This window comes from Archocentrus centrarchus, chromosome 23 (assembly GCF_007364275.1).
Source record: "Archocentrus centrarchus isolate MPI-CPG fArcCen1 chromosome 23, fArcCen1, whole genome shotgun sequence".
Taxonomy (NCBI): domain Eukaryota; kingdom Metazoa; phylum Chordata; class Actinopteri; order Cichliformes; family Cichlidae; genus Archocentrus; species Archocentrus centrarchus.
This window is the reverse complement of record NC_044368.1, coordinates 18,044,298-18,061,579: the sequence shown is the minus strand read 5'-3', so window position 1 is coordinate 18,061,579 and position 17,282 is coordinate 18,044,298. Positions and strand designations below refer to the sequence as shown.

At 41.7% G+C, this 17,282-nt stretch overlaps 1 protein-coding gene across 6 annotated transcripts in view; it reads left to right on the top strand.

Annotated features, from left to right (window-relative positions):
• celsr1a (cadherin EGF LAG seven-pass G-type receptor 1a) overlaps positions 1-17,282 on the top strand; it is an 87,140-nt gene that overhangs the window by 59,827 nt on the left and 10,031 nt on the right. For 4 of the 6 annotated variants that reach the window (XM_030720275.1, XM_030720274.1, XM_030720270.1 and 1 more), the window contains 19 exons: positions 437-594; positions 2,744-2,907; positions 3,035-3,160; positions 6,665-6,831; positions 6,979-7,164; positions 7,265-7,381; positions 7,486-7,660; positions 7,811-7,952; positions 9,387-9,507; positions 9,662-9,845; positions 10,939-11,040; positions 12,670-12,764; positions 13,029-13,238; positions 13,446-13,629; positions 13,729-13,872; positions 13,966-14,152; positions 14,289-14,456; positions 14,593-14,719; positions 14,807-15,007. In XM_030720275.1, the coding sequence (XP_030576135.1) occupies positions 437-594; positions 2,744-2,907; positions 3,035-3,160; positions 6,665-6,831; positions 6,979-7,164; positions 7,265-7,381; positions 7,486-7,660; positions 7,811-7,952; positions 9,387-9,507; positions 9,662-9,845; positions 10,939-11,040; positions 12,670-12,764; positions 13,029-13,238; positions 13,446-13,629; positions 13,729-13,872; positions 13,966-14,152; positions 14,289-14,456; positions 14,593-14,719; positions 14,807-15,007 (2,958 nt within the window). The remainder of the gene's footprint in view (positions 1-436; positions 595-2,743; positions 2,908-3,034; positions 3,161-6,664; positions 6,832-6,978; positions 7,165-7,264; positions 7,382-7,485; positions 7,661-7,810; positions 7,953-9,386; positions 9,508-9,661; positions 9,846-10,938; positions 11,041-12,669; positions 12,765-13,028; positions 13,239-13,445; positions 13,630-13,728; positions 13,873-13,965; positions 14,153-14,288; positions 14,457-14,592; positions 14,720-14,806; positions 15,008-17,282) is intronic. The other 2 variants (XM_030720276.1, XM_030720271.1) reach the window with 1 other exon arrangement.

Here is a 17,282-nt window from a genome sequence, read left to right as displayed (position 1 = left end):
TTTTGTTGGCTGATTTTTCTCAGATCAGCATTCGTCGGCCATGGGCCTTGATGGAAGAATTAGGCTACTTTGTAACCATTAGGTGCGAGCTAATGCACAATGGGCTTTTTTGTCATCTTAAGCCCAGAGAGGCTTGAGCGCTGCTGCTAAAGTCAGCTAGACATTGTTTGTGTACCGCTGACCCGCACTGATCGCGCTGCTGTCCCTGCCAAATTTCTCACATTGGGTGACAAGAAACAAAGGAAGAAGTCAAGCATTAAATGTTTTAACTAAATTCAGTCAGTTGAGGCAATTTACTGTAACAAAACACACTCACGCAGGCAATAAGATACAATGAATGGGGTTTCTTGAAGCCTTAGATTGGCTGCTTTTACACTGTTTTTCATAAATATCGATGAATGACTCGATGCAATCTTTATTTCACTGTATTTTTCAGCCTAACTTTAGGACCCTGGGCAACCCTTTCGGACCCTCTGGAGAAAAAGTGGCCATGGTCGCCATTGATGATTGCGACATATCCATGGCAATTCGCTTCGGAAAGCAGATCGGGAACTATTCCTGTGCCGCACAGGGTACCCAGATTGGACAGAAGAAGTAAGATGGAACCTCCTTCACCCACTTTCACCTTTTCTTTTTCTCTTTGGGCCTATCAGACTAATCAGGGAATGTGTTGTACCTCGGGGGCTACGCCAAATTGCCTTCATTACAGCAAATTACACATCTCACATTCTACCATTCTCTCCTGCTTTTATCTCTTAATCTCTGTGCTCATCCGCGTGGTCTCTCTGCTGTCAGACAACCAAAAACTCATCTCAGCACAGGCTTTAAAGGATTAACTGTGTGTTTATTACACACTCATCAATCTTTATTTTTACAGTGCAACTTTTTTTTTAAATGACTCTTTTGGAAATCTAGCATGCTGAGACCCATTTAGTTTGTAGAGGGTGGGGACTGGAGAGAGAGAGAGAGAGAGCGAGAGAAAGCTTCAAAGGGGAGTAAGTGAGGTTACATTCTTTTAGGAACTTGTTGCACAGGTCACAGACGCCTCTTGAGGATGCTTTAACTTTATCACACTGGAATAATTAAGCTTGCTTTGCACAAGTGTTTTTAATCTCTTTCAGTAACTCAATAACTTCATTAACTTAAACTCACTTGATAAAATGATCGTCAGTAAGTGCTCACACCTCTGTAAAACCAGACATTTTGGCAGTTTGTTGTTTTGGAGCATTCAGGTGTGTGTTAACACAATTCTACAGTTTCTCTCAACAAAATCACCCAACGGTCAGACCCTGCAATGCACAGAGAAACAACAACAAAACAAGAGCTGCATCTCAGCATCTACAGCCCTCAGTCAGCATGTGAAATGTTAAAGTTCATTATAGTACAATTAGGAAAAGACTGAACAAGTTTGGCTTGTTTGGAAGTGTTGCCAGGAGAAAGCCTCTTCTATCTAAAAAAGAAAATGGCAGCACGGCTTAGGTTTACAAAGTTGCATATAAACAAACCACAAGACTTCTGGAACGATGTCCTTTGGACAGAGTAGACCAACATGGAGATATTTGGTCATAATGAGCAGCACCATGTTTGGTGAAAACCAAACACAGCATATCAGCACAGACACCTCATACCAGCTGTCAGACACAGCGGTGGAGGGGTGATGATTTGGGGTGTTTTGAAGTCATAGGACCTGGACACCTTGAAGTCCTTGAGGTGACCGTGAGCTTCTCTGTATAATAACGTATTCTGTGAGGCCATCTGTCCAGTAGTTAAAGCTTACAGGACAATGACAAACCTCAATGAACGGAAGCAAAGTTGTGAAGAACAGTGGGGCAAAATTTGTCCACAATGATGTGAGAGACTGATAAACTCACACAGAAAATTATTACTTCAGATTATAGTCTCTAAAGGTGTTTCTGCAGGCTACTGAATCAGTGGGGTGTACTTAGTTTTGTTTTTTGTTTTTTTACAGGACTGCAGAAAATTCAATTACAACATATTTTTTCATGACTTAATTGGCAAAAATAACATCTATATAGTTAGCAATTCAGAAAATATTGGTTCACAGCTAACATGGTATTTTAGTTTTGTAAATAACTAATATTAATATTTTGGGAACCAAGAGAGACCCATCGCCCCCCCCCCAAAAAAAAACCTCACCTGAAATCTCCACTTATGTAATGGACTACATACGCAATAGTTCTGGATAGCTGTTAAAACGTCACCAAAGAGTTTTGTGACTGAACGCTGGTTCAGAGTTGCCTGCAGATTTACTAAGGTATATTCCTTTTAAAATTTCTACAAGGTTCATTGATTTAGCTCTTCATCTTCCCAACCTTCGTGTTCATGTTTAGGCTGTCTGAACTAAATTCCCTTTCAGAGGTATTTCTGTGCACCATTGCACCACATTAAATCTCTTAAGGCGTTTGATGTTGACTGCTTCAGAAGCTCTGGGTGTAAGCAGCTTCCTTCATGACCAAGTATGTTAAATCTGACCTAGTATGGGAAATGCTGTCAGTTAGCAGCCTTGTGATGGCTTTTGGAAACAATAACCTTAAACCAGAAATGCTGAACATACTAAGGGTTAATGGCCTTAAAGAGAAAGCACCTGGGGGGGGGCACCAAGGCCCAGTAAAGGATGTGTAAGGATTAGTTAGTGTAAGTGGAAATGAGCACGATAGGTCCAATTTAGGGATTTTGTATTTTCGATCTGGCTCATCCATTTTCTGTCTGCAACTTTTTGCAGGTCATTGGACTTAACAGGGCCGCTGTTACTGGGTGGGGTTCCCAACCTGCCAGAGGACTTCCCAGTCAGGAACAGGAACTTCGTGGGCTGCATGAGAAACCTGCGCATCGACAGCAAACCCATCGACATGGGCAGCTTCATCGCTAACAACGGCACCACAGAAGGTTAGATGTTACCTCTACAGCGTTTATCCCATTGCTCGTTTCTGGGACCAACATTTAAAACTGTCAGGAAGAAACTTAAATTTCACCTGTTTAAACTTTTATATATTTGTTTGTGTTTATTGCTTAGGTTGTCCAGCAAAGAAAGACTTTTGCACAAGTGATGTGTGTCAGAATGGAGGAACATGTGCCAGCAAGTGGAACACTTACAGCTGTGACTGCCCCACTGGTTATGGTGGCAAAAACTGTGAGCAAGGTAAGAAATGTGTGCTTGTGGTTAATAGATTTTGCTTCTTTTTTCAGGAAAAGCAACCATGTGTTTTAGGAATTTTTAAGTATCCAAAGTAAAATAGCATTAATAGAGTTTGCAAACTCATTAAGATAGATAGATAGAAAGATAGATAGATTGATTGATTGATTATTGATCCTGAAATTAGGGAACTTAGGGCATCCAGCAGCTTAATACGCACAATAAATAGAATCCAAAAATATTATTGCATTCATAGGCAGATTTGTTTCTGGCCAAAGGTGCACGAGTCTGCTTGCTCATCCGTGAGCTTCTGTGTGTGTGTGTGTGTGTGTGTGTGTGTGTGCGTGCGTGCGCACGCACGCACACATCGTGCGAAAATACAAAATCCCTAAATTGGACCTATGTGCGTGTGCACATTTGTTTACTTGTTTCCAGGAAATGGTGTGTGTTTGGGAGATCAGATGGGATAGGGAACACCTTCTTTGACTCAGCGTGACTCACGCAGCCTCTGTTCACTAGAACCATTGCCTTAGGCATTGAATTTTCGGATGAAAAAATAAACTTTTGTTCTGAGTCACTTATCAAAACTCAGACTCACAGGATGAAAGAAACGATAAACGTACACACAAACGGATTCATCTGGCATCGTTACATGTAATGGCTCTTTCTCAGTTTAAAAAATCCAGTGAGAGCTGTGATGGGATTAATGATTATCCAATCAGCACAATGGGCGGGACTAAAGATAATGCTAAGCAATTTGACAACAGGGATATTTTAAACGGCTTGTGCTCGATTGTGTTTGGAACTCTCTGGAACTCTCTGCAAGTTCACCTCACTTCTCTCCACTTTAAGTTTGCATGGTTATCTGTCAGTTTTAGATCATAATAGCACGAGACTGAGGCAGAAACATTGTGATTGATTAGGAAAAATTGAATCTCCATCCCTCTTGGAAAGCAGCTAGAGTGGACACAGTATCAGAGTGAAGATGGAAATTGAGAGTAACAGAGTTTCTGTCTAGTATCAGCACATTATGTGATTAGCAGCCTCATGTTACCATGCAAACAGTGTGTATAGATAGGCAGCTAGCCAAAAAAGATAAATAGTGTGTTCAGGTTTTCTTGATCTCCCAGAGAACATAAAGGCATATCTAGCTGCCAACAGTTTTTATTATTAACACTCCATAACCCCTCTCATGTTCTTCTATGAAAAGTCGAATCTTTGAATCGCTCCTTCAGGGCGAGCTTCCAAACAATGTGTAAAGGTGTGAATACCTCTCCTCGCCCTTTCGTCTATGAGGTGGCCGCCCAGTCAACGCCAGGCCCCAGTATCCAGTATCTGAACTGGGCCGGGATCACAGCAAGCTGGGAAGAGGTTTTGGCTGCTCAGCTACTTGTTGACACATTTGGTTTGAGGCTTCACAGACTTTGCTGCCACATGAGAAACTAGAGATTTGTTGTTGTGGAGAAAAACTCATCACACAAAAAGACTGAAACTCACTGGTCACCAACTTGGCTTTGTTTGCCTTCAAATTCTGTTAGATTAGATTCCAACTACAGGTCTTTTTTTAAAGAAAGTTAACCAGTTCTGTTTCCAGCCAACCTGTCACCAGACCTGGTTAAATGCTGCTTTGCCTTACCTGCCGTTCCACAAACTGTATATAAAAGATAGAGGTAGCCACCATGATGCCACCCATTGGTTTCTGCTTTTTGAAGCCTCATTGTTAGCACTTTGGTTCATGGGATATTAGTTTTCTGCAGCCAGATGTGATAATATTTGGTAGAGACAGTGGAGTTCAGTTATCAGCTAACACTTAAAAAGCTTGGTGAGCAAGCTGCATTCAAAACCCTACTGCTGTGATGCACAGATACAGAAATGTGCTAATTAGAGCTAAATAACAGATTAAAAAAAATTGAATTTCACTTAATAAAACTGAAGCACAAACGTCTTGAACAGGGTGTATTAGGCCATATAGAGCTCAACACTTTTAAGGGCTGCATTTCCAGCCAGCTAGCAGGTAAACCATGACCATAAAAATAATTTGATTGGAAAGAAAAAAAAAAAAACACAAAAAGGAGAAAAAGCATAACAGTGAAGGAACTATTCATCCCAAAAGCACTGCAAATCCAAACTCCACAGTGAATGATTTCCAACCTTCTTGAATGCTATCATTTTCATTGTCTCATAATAGTTTTGAATATATTGTGTAATTTGTGTCATGTGTGTAGTAGAGCATAGTGTAGTTGTCAGTATAGTACAGTGCTTCATTCCTGACTGTAGTCACCCTCCCTCACCATTTCTGAAATTTTGTGCTCATTAAGCAATCTGCCATTCATGTTTTTTTTAAAAGACATTTCCAGCCGTGACCTTCACCAATCAGAGATGCTGCTGTTTTATTTTAGTATCATGGGTAGAGTAGTTCTTTTCCACAACATTTCCACACATTTTTGGTTAAAAAAAAAAAAAAAAAGAAAGAAAGAAAAAGAAAAAAGGTTGATATACAGAGCTGTGGTTTCTACAGGCACACATTTTTTCACATTCTTGTGGCTCGTAGTAAGTCTACTTAGGACAGTTACAGCATTATGGATTGTGATCAATTAAGTCAAACTTTGAGTAAGCCTATATAATGCTAGACATGTTTAGAGCTAATTGGTATAGATTATCATGCTAACAAGCTAAGCTACAAGAGTAAAGCCGTCAAATAAAAAGAAAAATATATATATTTTTAGTTATCTGTTAATATATTAGGATCCTAACATACTTGCATTCAGCTTAGACCAGCATAATATCCAAGTACAAGTTTGTAAAAGTACAAGTATTTCTGTCTTATTTACAGGGAGGGTTTTTTGTTTTGTTTTTTTTTATTTCATGGTGGTCTAAGCTTTAGCAAAGGAGACTGTGACTAAAGTCACCTGTAGTTACCTGCTACCATGAACAAATATATGCTTTGTCTCATAATTACAGCTTATGTGCGAGTGTAATTGTGAATGCTTCAGTTGAATTATGCACCCCAGGGAGCAGAGAATATGCTATAGCTATAGCTAAGGATTATACAGGTGGAAACACTATGTGCTCCGCTGAGATCGACCCATGCAAGGAGGACGTTGTTTAGGCAGAATGTGTCACATCTGAAGGAATTTGTTTGGATTTTTGGAATGTCTCTTTGGCGATGCTCATGGATGAATTTTTTTGAAATTAAAGTAGTAATTATATCACATGCTAGAAAGAAATGCTGAAAAAAAAACCCCATTTAACACTGTAAGCAAAGTATTAATACCAAACCAATGACCTGTTTTAAATAGCATCTAAAAATGAATATCTGTTCTCATATGTTCTGAATCTGACTTGCAGAATGCCATAGCAATAATCTGATATATTTACTAGAATGATCGTAATATTTGCTTAATGTTGCATTGATTCATATGTAGAAAGCTATTCATGGGACCTTTAAACACATTTATGCCAAACACTAATCAGTTTGTAACCAACGACCTGATTCTTGTCCCTTCCCAGTGATGCCATCTCCTCAGTTCTTTGATGGCCAGGCACTGGTGTCCTGGAGCGAGCCGGACATCACAGTCGCTGTTCCCTGGTACATTGGCCTAATGTTCCGCACCAGGCAGCCTGCTGGCACCCTCATGCAGGTCAATGCTGGGCCTTCCTCCACCATCAACCTCATGGTGAGATGCAGCATACAAATAAAATCATTGTCACCCTCAGGCGTGTGCAGTTAAAGCTTGTGTATGGCTTCTACAGTACCTGTAAAATGGTTGGGAAGTTCTCACTGTCAGTCTCTCATTTTCTCCGTCTTCCCTCCCTCCGTCCAGGTGAGTGAGCAGCAGGTCCGTATGGAAGTGTTGCTGAGACACCAGCTGGTGGCATCACTGAGCTTTCCTCAGGTTCGTGTCAATGATGGGGAGTGGCACCACTTGCTGATTGAACTGAAAAGCATTAAAGATGGCAAGGACATCAAATACATGGCAGCTGTTTCTCTGGATTACGGCATGTACCAGGTACGGGGCATCTTACATTACAGATGATGAGGGTAGCCCAGAATGGTTGTTTTACTATGGGGAAAAAAGTTCAATTTTAATGTATTTTCTTATTTTTAAGCAGAGGTCAGTGGAGATCGGTAATGACCTCCCAGGCCTGAAGCTGCAAACTCTTCATGTTGGAGGTTTGCCCGGGGAGGGAAACCATGTCATCAGGGGATTTGTTGGCTGTATACAGGTGGGCGAGCACTTTTGAATGTTGCATGTGTCGGTGAAACAATCTTTTTTTTCTTCAGCCTCCTTTCCTAACTGTCATCTTCATGAATGCACATTCTCCATCAGGGTGTGCGTATGGGTGAGACATCCACCAACGTGGCCAATGTGAACATGGCTCAGGGCCTGAAGATCCGTGTGGAAGATGGCTGTGACCTTGCTGACCCATGCGACTCCAACATCTGCCCCGAGAATAGCCAGTGCTATGACGACTGGGGCATGCACACCTGTGTGTGTGAGCCAGGTAACACACACACACACACACATGCAGAAACACATACATACAGTGGCCATGAGAGCTCAACGCATCGCCGCTTAAGAAACATGTGTAAGCGTTGCATTTCGGTCAGTTAGATTTGGACATCGTTTTTTTCTTCCTCCGTCTTTCCTGCAGGTTACTTTGGTAAAGAGTGTGTGGATGCCTGTAAGCTCAAACCCTGTGAACACATTTCCACATGTGTCCGCAAACCAAGCTCCTCCCACGGCTACACCTGCGAATGTGGACAAAATTACTACGGCCAGTACTGCGAAAACAAGTAAGATTTCTTTCACTGTGAGGGCAAACAAGGAGAAAGGTTTTAGACTCCTGATTAGTATTAAAAAAAAATCATCAGAAGCATTAAATTGATCTGAATGCTCCTTTTAGGGGCTCACAGCGATTGGATTTCGAGCTGCTTTCAAGAAACAATTTTCCCCTCAAGACATATGTGCAGTTTTCTGAACAGGGTTTCCAGTTTCCAGATGTTATAAACAAATAAGACTAAAACTGGATATTGCTTCCCCACAAAGACAAAGCTCATTAATCCTCTTTGGTTTAGTGAGGTTCTTTCTCTTTCTGTATTGTTGCCAGTCCTTCAGGGCAGCTTTATTAGTCAGTAATCTGAGCTTGACAGTGTGTGTGTATGGGTGCGTGTGAGAGAGAGGGGGACAGATCAGCCATTTATTCGGAAATTAATCTAGCAGTGGTGTAAGCGTTTTTGTGAATTAGCCAGCCCTGATCGAGAATCACTCATTTCCCTCTGAACCCTGTCCCCTATGACATGCATCACTTCCTTTCTTAAGCAGGATGTGGGATTCCCCCTGCATGCTTGACTGCTCCTCCACAGGTGTTTAGTCTTTGCTGCCCTCACACTGCCGCTCGTCCCCTGTCGGATCGCATTGCAGCAACAGAGATCGCATCTCAGGGGAGAAAAAGAAAGTCCGCGTGTGTTTGAGTGGCTGTTTTAAAAGTGTAGAGGAAGTTTATCCTAGATTAATTTATTTAGTGATAAACTGAAGAGATAATCAGCTGTTTGTTGGATTTTTAGCACTGATACCAAGTCAACATCATGTCAAAACCAGATCAAGCATTGCATGACTTTTTATCAAAGCTACTTTCTGCTGCTCCCTCATCACAAGGAGTCACCACAACAGGGAGCTTTACATGTTTGAGTTTACAATTCCCAAGGAAATTTGTGTCTCTAACTGGAATCAAACTGGCTACCTGTCTCTTGCTTGCTGTGGGAATGTGTGCCTACATGTCAGGCCGTGCCCACAGACTGTATATAAACGATGGGTGTAGACTCTATACGAATGATGGCAACTCATTTAGTTTAACTGAATACAACACAATGTTAGTTGCATAAATTCAAAGTTCAAAACACCAAGACAACAACAGCGAAAAAAATAAAGCTTTTAGTTCCACAACATGTGATGTCATAGTGGCTGGATCCATCTTTCATAAAAGTGCATGTCCTTGCGTCATTTGTCAATAAATGGCATCAAAACTGAGTAATCAAGTAAACTAATATAATGCTTTCTTGAGTGCAACACCACAAGTAGCCACCAGGGGGATGCAGCAATTCAGCAAGCATAGCAAACTCGCATTTTAATCTTTTCTTACTTGCAGATGAGATTTTCTACTTGTGTGTTTTGATAAAAGTTTTTAAATAGTTTTAGATTTTGACATCTCCCATCTTCTTTGATGACAGAGTGGAGGAGACGTGTCATGAGGGTTGGTGGGGCAGTCCCATGTGTGGACCCTGTAACTGTGATACAAGCAGAGGATTTCATAAAAACTGCAACAAGACCACTGGAGAGTGCCGCTGCAAGGTAAATATGTACACAACATGAGATTATACAAGCGAGTTCATGTGGCTCTATTTAGATTTCTTTTTCTTGGTCTGGTGTGCTAAAGTGCACCCCCGGCTATCAAAACCTCCTCCCAGCTCAGTCACGTGTGTCTTCTCTCCCTCACTTCCTGCAGGATAACCACTATCGTCCAGAGGGTGAGGACACTTGCTACCCCTGTGATTGTTTCCCTATTGGCTCTGAGTCTCGAACTTGCGACCCCGTCACTGGGCAGTGCCCCTGCAAGGGAGGAGTCATCGGTCGCCAGTGTAACAAGTGCGATAATCCCTTTGCTGAAGTCACTCCCACTGGATGCGAGGGTATGTGAAAGAAATATTTGAGAAGGTAGCAATATCATTTATTAATAATTAGCCTCTATAAAAGAGGTAAAATCAACTTCTGTGAATGCAGATTAATAATTAATAATTCAGCAATATAGATAAACATTTATTGAGTCCCATTAAAGCCCATGAATAATTAACTGTTTACAGTGATGCTGTGAAGGTCAGATGATGTGAATAAATGAAGGGGACAGTCATAAAAGGTCTTGGGTGCATTCTGACTCTAACTGTTCTCGGTTCACAAAACGGGTCCGGATGAATCAACAAAGTGTCAAAAAGAGACAAATGGTGTCGCTCACAGCTGCTGGTGCTGCAGTGGAGCTAACTTTGCATCTTTGTCACCACCCAGTCAAGCAGAAGAGGCAAGTCTGGCTCGATGGCTAACTTGGCAGCGGGATTGCGCGCACACAATACAGTAGAGATGAATAGAAGACAAAGCCAGAAAGTCCCCCAGCAGAAAATGAATGTCAGTGCGCTTACTGTTTGACCTAATAGGAAGCTTCTTGGAGTTTGAGAACGTGTTTGGACTTTTAAAGGACATGAAACCCTGATCCATTATTTCCCCAAAATGCTGCAGTGGATTTAGTGCACTTTTCAGATTGATAAGGCTCACTGAGATGTGACCACCCTTGATAGAAATTACCTTCAACAAGTCCTTATTTGTGTTATTCATTTATATTTCATTGAAAGTAGAAGGTTGGAATAATTACACTGGCTGAGTTATGTATCATAGCTTGTGCAAGCTTGCAGGTCCAGATCTGGTTTGTCCTGGCTGTCAAATATGCTGAAATGAATTATGTCTTGCAGCTTGTGTAACAGCCCTGCAGGATTAATTTGGTTGAATTTTCACTGTGTTTCTCTGTCTGACTGTTTCATAAGTTGGATAAAATGGATCAAGCCAGGTGGTGTTTTAAAGTGGAAACAGATTGGACGTTTGCCTTTCTAAAGTGATGTTTCTAGTAAAGGATTAGCTGATCAAGCTTCGGTTTATTAATTTCTTGTAGGCCCAATTTAAGTATCATACCATGTGCAATGCTAAAAATATTTTCAAGCCTTACCTTCCTGTCCACAGTGGTGTATGAGGGCTGCCCAAAGGCCTTTGATTCTGGCATCTGGTGGCCCAAGACAAAATTTGGACGCCCTGCTGCGATGAACTGTCCCAAAGGATCTATTGGTGAGTCCCTTTCAAACAGGCTTTGATCCACTTTTAGGCCACTCATAGTTTTATTATCTTATCACTGAACTCTCTGCCTGAGTGTTTTTTTTCCTCTCTATATATTTTTTTATTCATTTTTTTCAAAAAAGGGCTTTAAAAGTTATTCTCTGTGGCAAAATATTTCCAGATTTAACTGAGCTACGTGAGCAGCTGTGCTTTTGTGAGTTACTGTATTTTAAAGCATGCTCTCATTCTCTCTCTGAGGCTTAGCAACACAGTAATAAAGCACTCTGATTGGTTCATTAATGCAGAAGAGCTTTTTAACCAGTCAGTCATGTCGAGGTTTGTGTGAAAAGGTCTTTAGAAATACATCAGGTACATTAAGAGCTAACAGTAAGACCATTTCTGTAGCTCTGTGTGTGTGTGTGTGCGTGTGTGTGCGTGCGTGCGTGCATGCGTGTGTGTCTATGAGAGAGGTGAGCTCAAGAGTCGAGGTCACTGACCTGTTCCCAGTAAAACATCGCCCCTTTCCTGGTTACTCCCTTGGTAACTGCAGTCACCATGGTGCACTTTTTGTTGTCACCCAACACTCAATGGGGAATTTATTTGTGAGCATTGCTCAGTGGCCTCCTTTAGCTCCTAGCGGCAGCCATTTCTTCCTTTGCAGCAGTGGCATGTGAAGAGACTTTTTCAAACAGCACCTGAATGGAGCAACTTGGTGTAGTTTTACATGTAAAACACTGAGACAGGAAAGTTCTTAGCAAATATCCCTCTGCTTTACTGGCCTATATTTTAATCAGTCAAACTTTATTAGTACAGTTCCTTTTTAAACTGCGGAGGACATATGTGCCAAAATCAAAAAGTAACAAAATGTCTAAATATTTGCTGTTAAATACATAAAAAACTGAATGTTTATATAAAATAATTACAAATTTATAGTGCTATATTTCAGCTTGTCCAAAATTATATATATATGTATATGATTTTTGTGTTGCTATGTTTATTTTCCCCACATTTTTATTGCTGTATTTTATTTTAACATGTCATAATATTTATTCATTTATTCTTCATTATGCAAATGAGGAGGCTGTCATTCAAAGGCTGTTGTGAAGTCAGTTTTTCCTTGCTGTCTGATTGGATAGCAAAAGAAGTATCTGCTTCCACTGTGGAGACAGGGGGCTCTTAGCTGATCTGAAATCTTTTTTTTTTAAAGTACCATCAAATAAGATGACCGATGCCACTGATGAATGGAAAATGTAAATGCAGGACAGAGCTATTTAATTAAATTTATGTCACATTATGTCACACACATCCTGTAGCTCAGGAGGTAGAGCAGGTCAGTAGAACAGTCAAATGTTGAAAAAAATACAAATTATGATATTAGCATGTTTATTTTAGGCATTTAAAAAATATATATTATATATATCTTTCTGAAATTGTAGCCCCTACAAATCTTTTGCCCCTTTTAGCAAATATCTACGTGTATTTTGGTTTTAGAGGCAAAAAAAAAAAAAAACGTTCAAAAAAATCTGTGTTTAAGCAGCTGTACACATGCACTGTTTTGACGCTCTATCATTTTCTCAGTGTTTGTGTTTCTTCATTTCTTGGAAACAGTTATTTTCATTTCTTTTGGTTTTTTTTTTCCAGGCACTGCCATTCGCCACTGCAGTGATGAGAAGGGCTGGCTGTCCCCTGAGCTCTTCAACTGCACCACCGTCACCTTTACCCATCTGAAGAAACTGGTGAATACTCGAAAGAGAAAAAAAAAACATAAATGATGCAGCTAAAAATTTCCTGCTGAAGTTCTAAGAGCAGCAAATTGCATTGATGGTTCTCTTGAAATCATAATAATTAGTGGCATTGAATCTAAAAAGGGAGCTGGTGTTTCTTCACCAGTGTGCATTCATTTATTAGACTGAACCTGTAACATCTCCTCAAACCCAGGATTTCCCTGCGTTGACCTGTCCATTCTTCTTCTCTTTACATCCTCTACCATCTCCTTCTAGAATGAAGATCTCCGTCGCAACAGTTCAAGGATGGACAGCGAACGCTCCAAGACCATCGTGCGTTTGCTTCAAAGTGCCACCAATAACACGTCACATTACTACGGTAATGATGTGAAGATGGCCGCCGAGCTTCTGAATCACGTCCTGCAGTACGAGAGCCGCCAGGCGGGCTTTGATCTCAGTGCTATGAAGGACGCAGAGTTCAATGAGGTAGACTTATGGACTTAATTACTGTAAAAAATATATATTGTGAGACCCAGTTTGTAGCACTGGGAACACTGGTGGCACGCTGCCCTCCACTGGTTAATGCTCACTGGGTGACCAACTTTATTCATCATTGTTTATATATTTGCATATTGTTCTTTTATACATAATTTCCTTTTCTAATCATCACTTGTCAACTTATGATTTTTCCAGAACTTGGTGCGAGCAGGCAGTGCCATCCTGAGTCCCAACACCAAGGAGCACTGGGACCAAATCCAGAGGACAGATGGTGGTACCGCGCATTTGCTCCGCAACTTTGAGGACTACGCCAACACACTGGCACAGAATGTCCGAAAAACCTACCTGAAGCCCTTCACCATCGTCACTGACAACATGAGTGAGTGACCGAACTGTAATCGGATTGTGCTTCACCTGCAGGAAAAAAATGGGTATATCACAAGTCTTTACCTTGATCTTTACCTCCTCTGTATCTCAGTTCTAACTGTAGACTACTTGGATGTGTCGAACCCAGAGAAGGCAACATTTCCTCACTTCCGGGACATCCAGGAGGCCTACCCCAAAGAGCTCGGCTCTTCTGTCCGCTTCCCACTGTTTAACCTCCGCACTCAGGGCCACAAAGGTGGGAACGCTGCTTGAATCAGACCACAGTGACTTGTTTTTTTGTTTGTTTGTCTTTTGGCTTTTAGAGTGTCATCTTCTTTCTCTCTAACAGCAGCAGAGCCCACTCCTGCCCCTCCAGCTCAGACAGATCCTGTCCTAGAGGAGGAGCACACAGTTTCTGATAGGAAACGGCGCCATCTCGAGCCACCCGCCCCTCTGCCTGTTGCTGTGGTGATAGTGTACAAGTCGCTGGGAAAGCTCCTTCCAGAAAGATACGACCCAGACCGCAGGAGTCTGAGGTAAACTGTTGTTGACCTCTGTTCATCCACTATCTGCTGCAGCTGTGCTTAATTTCATACTCTGAACAAACAGGGAGGTGAACACAAGGAGGTGCAGAGAAATCTTTGTACTTATGCCAGTATATAATCTTTCCAGAGTCCCCAACCGTCCAGTGATCAACACAGCCATTGTGAGTGCCACGATCCACAGCGAAGGTGAGCCTCTTCCTAACATCCTGGACCCACCTATCATCTTGGAGTACACCCTGCTGGAGACAGAGGAGCGAACCAAGCCCGTCTGCGTGTTCTGGGACCACTCTGTCGGGTGAGTTAACTTAAAATGCATTGTTGTTAAATGGATTGTTTTTGCGTAGGGTAAATGCATACGTCACTGATGTCACCTATTTGTGCTTGTGTGTGTGTGTGTGTGTGTGTGTGTGTGTGTGTGTTGGGGTGTTTAGGATCAGTGGTACAGGCGGCTGGTCCTCTAAAGGCTGCGAGGTGCTCAACAGGAACAACAGCCACATTAGCTGTCAGTGTAATCACATGACCAGTTTTGCTGTGTTGATGGACATTTCAAAGAGAGAGGTACTGCTTAAAACCTAAAACATCCAGCTAAGCTGCGCGCGGTTGTTACTGATTCCCAACTCAGTGTCTCGGAACTGCTCTCCACAGCACGGCGATGTCCTCCCTCTGAAGATTGTCACCTACACCACAGTGTCTGTGTCCCTGTTTCTCCTCCTCCTCACCTTCATCCTGCTGTGCCTCTTGCGCTGGCTCCGCACCAACCTCCACGCTATCCACAAGAACCTGGTGGCAGCGCTCTTCTTCTCTGAGCTCGTCTTCCTCCTTGGAATCAACCAGACAGACAATGTGGTCAGTGCATTTTTTTTTTAACCTGCACAAAATGGAGCATGTTTACAGTGCAGATGCTGGGGGTACATTTTCATTAGAGACAGTTGTGCCCACCCTTCCCTGTCATATCAACTTAGATATTTCTTCATCAACAACACACCTCATGCTAATTTGAACTTATTATTAAATAATTAGATACTAGCCTTGGTTTGTACTACTTCTGTTACTCCTAAGAAAACTCACCCCCAATCGGTCCCAGCAGATGGCTGCCCCTCCCTCAGCCTGGTTCTGATGGACGTTTCTTCCTGTTAAAAAGAAGATTTTCCTTCCTACTGTCTCCAAGTGCTTGCTCATAGGGGGCTCTGTGATTGTTGGGGTTTTTTCTCCATTAGTGTAGGATCTAAACCTTACAATATAAAGCACCTTGGGGTGACCTTTATTGGGATTTGGTGCTGTATAAATAAAATAAAATTGATTTTAATTAAAATGAAATAATCTAAAATGAAAAGAGTCTGCTTTGATGATGCACTTTTTCTGCTTTCCTACAGAGCATCATCTGCAATGCATCACCCCGTTTTACCCATATCTGCAAACCTTTGAACAGGGGAGAAGGAAACTGAGATTAAGAGTTAATAAATATTTGAAAATGACTCGGCCCTGTAACGTGCTTTACAGTATGTTGGACTGCAGGTTCTAACATGTGAATGATGCAATGTCAGATTAGGAATGATCTTTTCACTCAAGAGTGTGGCTGCTCCTCTCTATCAGCCCATCACAGCAGCTGCACCATCAGTTGCAAAGCCAACAAACCGTGCGTGCAATTTCTTCAGAGATTCCCTTCGTAACTGGAGGATCTGACAGACAGCTGCAGTTTAACAAGTTGAAAGAAGAAGCTGCACATCTCACTTTGTAGGGAATTCTGAAGTTAACTAGTAGGAATATTTGTAGGATTTTTTTATGAGTCTCCTAATGCTCTGAATCTGGTTCATTTCTCTTTTATTTAAGTTGATCGTAGTTTTTATTCTGAAGCAGCTGCGCTTATTAGCTTAATGAAAACTTGAATTTAAACGGGATCCACTGTCAGTGTCATTTGTCAATGATCTCTGAAAGTGAAAGTCATTTTGTGATTTTATTGTTGTTTGCACTGTAGACTGTTTCAGGATGCAGGGCTAAAAACAGGAGTGGGGATGAATTTTTATGTTTTTATATTTTCTATCCGGGGGGGCACGTGCAGGCTAGAGGTAGGGAAATCTCCCCCAGTCCCCACCAAGTAAATCACACCATGATTACATAACAATCATTACCATTTAGCACAAGATAGCGTACACATGCACATGCTCTAAAAACACACATCGTGAAGTCACGTGCCACCAACATCAGTGGCATGGTGCATCTCAGATGCGGGATAAAGTGCTCTCTCTCTGGTGTTTATTAGTGTATCAGAGCTTCCATGAAGCCTACCGTATTTGTTTCCCCTACAGGCAGCCCTCTAACCCTGGGTTGACTCGAGCATTACAAGGCTTAATGGGCCAAGACCTACCTGAGAGTCGTTCTTTATCTGACAGATTATGTGTTGTGATCATCAGCTAATGACTGTAATAGTCAGGAATGTGCTGTTTACCAAACCGCTTTCCTAATATAACGTCCTGTAAGTTCATGTTATTGAGCTGTCATTCCTGGCTGGATGTTTTGTGCAGGTTAAAGCTGACCTTAATAGAGAGTTTCAAGCAAGAAACACAGTTTTGCCCTGCTCAGTCACCACCATGGGCAGAAACATGCATGTGACTACCCACAGGTCCATATGCACACAGCAAAGGATCAAAAAGTATTGGATAGCTTTGAAGTCTGCTGACACACACATACACACACCTCCATGGGCCAGTAGTGGAGACGTGCTGTGACTGGTACTTGTCTCCATAAGCTGGCCTGAGGGTGGTAGGCCCTGGCAAGGGTTTTCCCAAAACAGCTCCTTAGTTTTTACCTGATAAAAATCTCAAATGTCTGTGGTAGAGACAACATCATTAATCTCCTAATTGACAAGTAGAAGAAATGAGGTTTAAAAAGGGAGACATAAGGATACATTTAAAGGAGTAATTTATTTGTACTTCAGCCAAGAGTTACAGAATATCATTGCCATACTCATCCCTGTTTGCTGGTTTGTGTAACAACTTGAAACCCAGCAAACCTTGCTCAGTCTGAAAGTAGAAGCTCCAAAGCACAACTAGCACCTTAAAGCTCAAGCCTTATAAGTATAACAATGTTAAAAGTGAATGAGTCTAGCTAAACCAGATGTCTT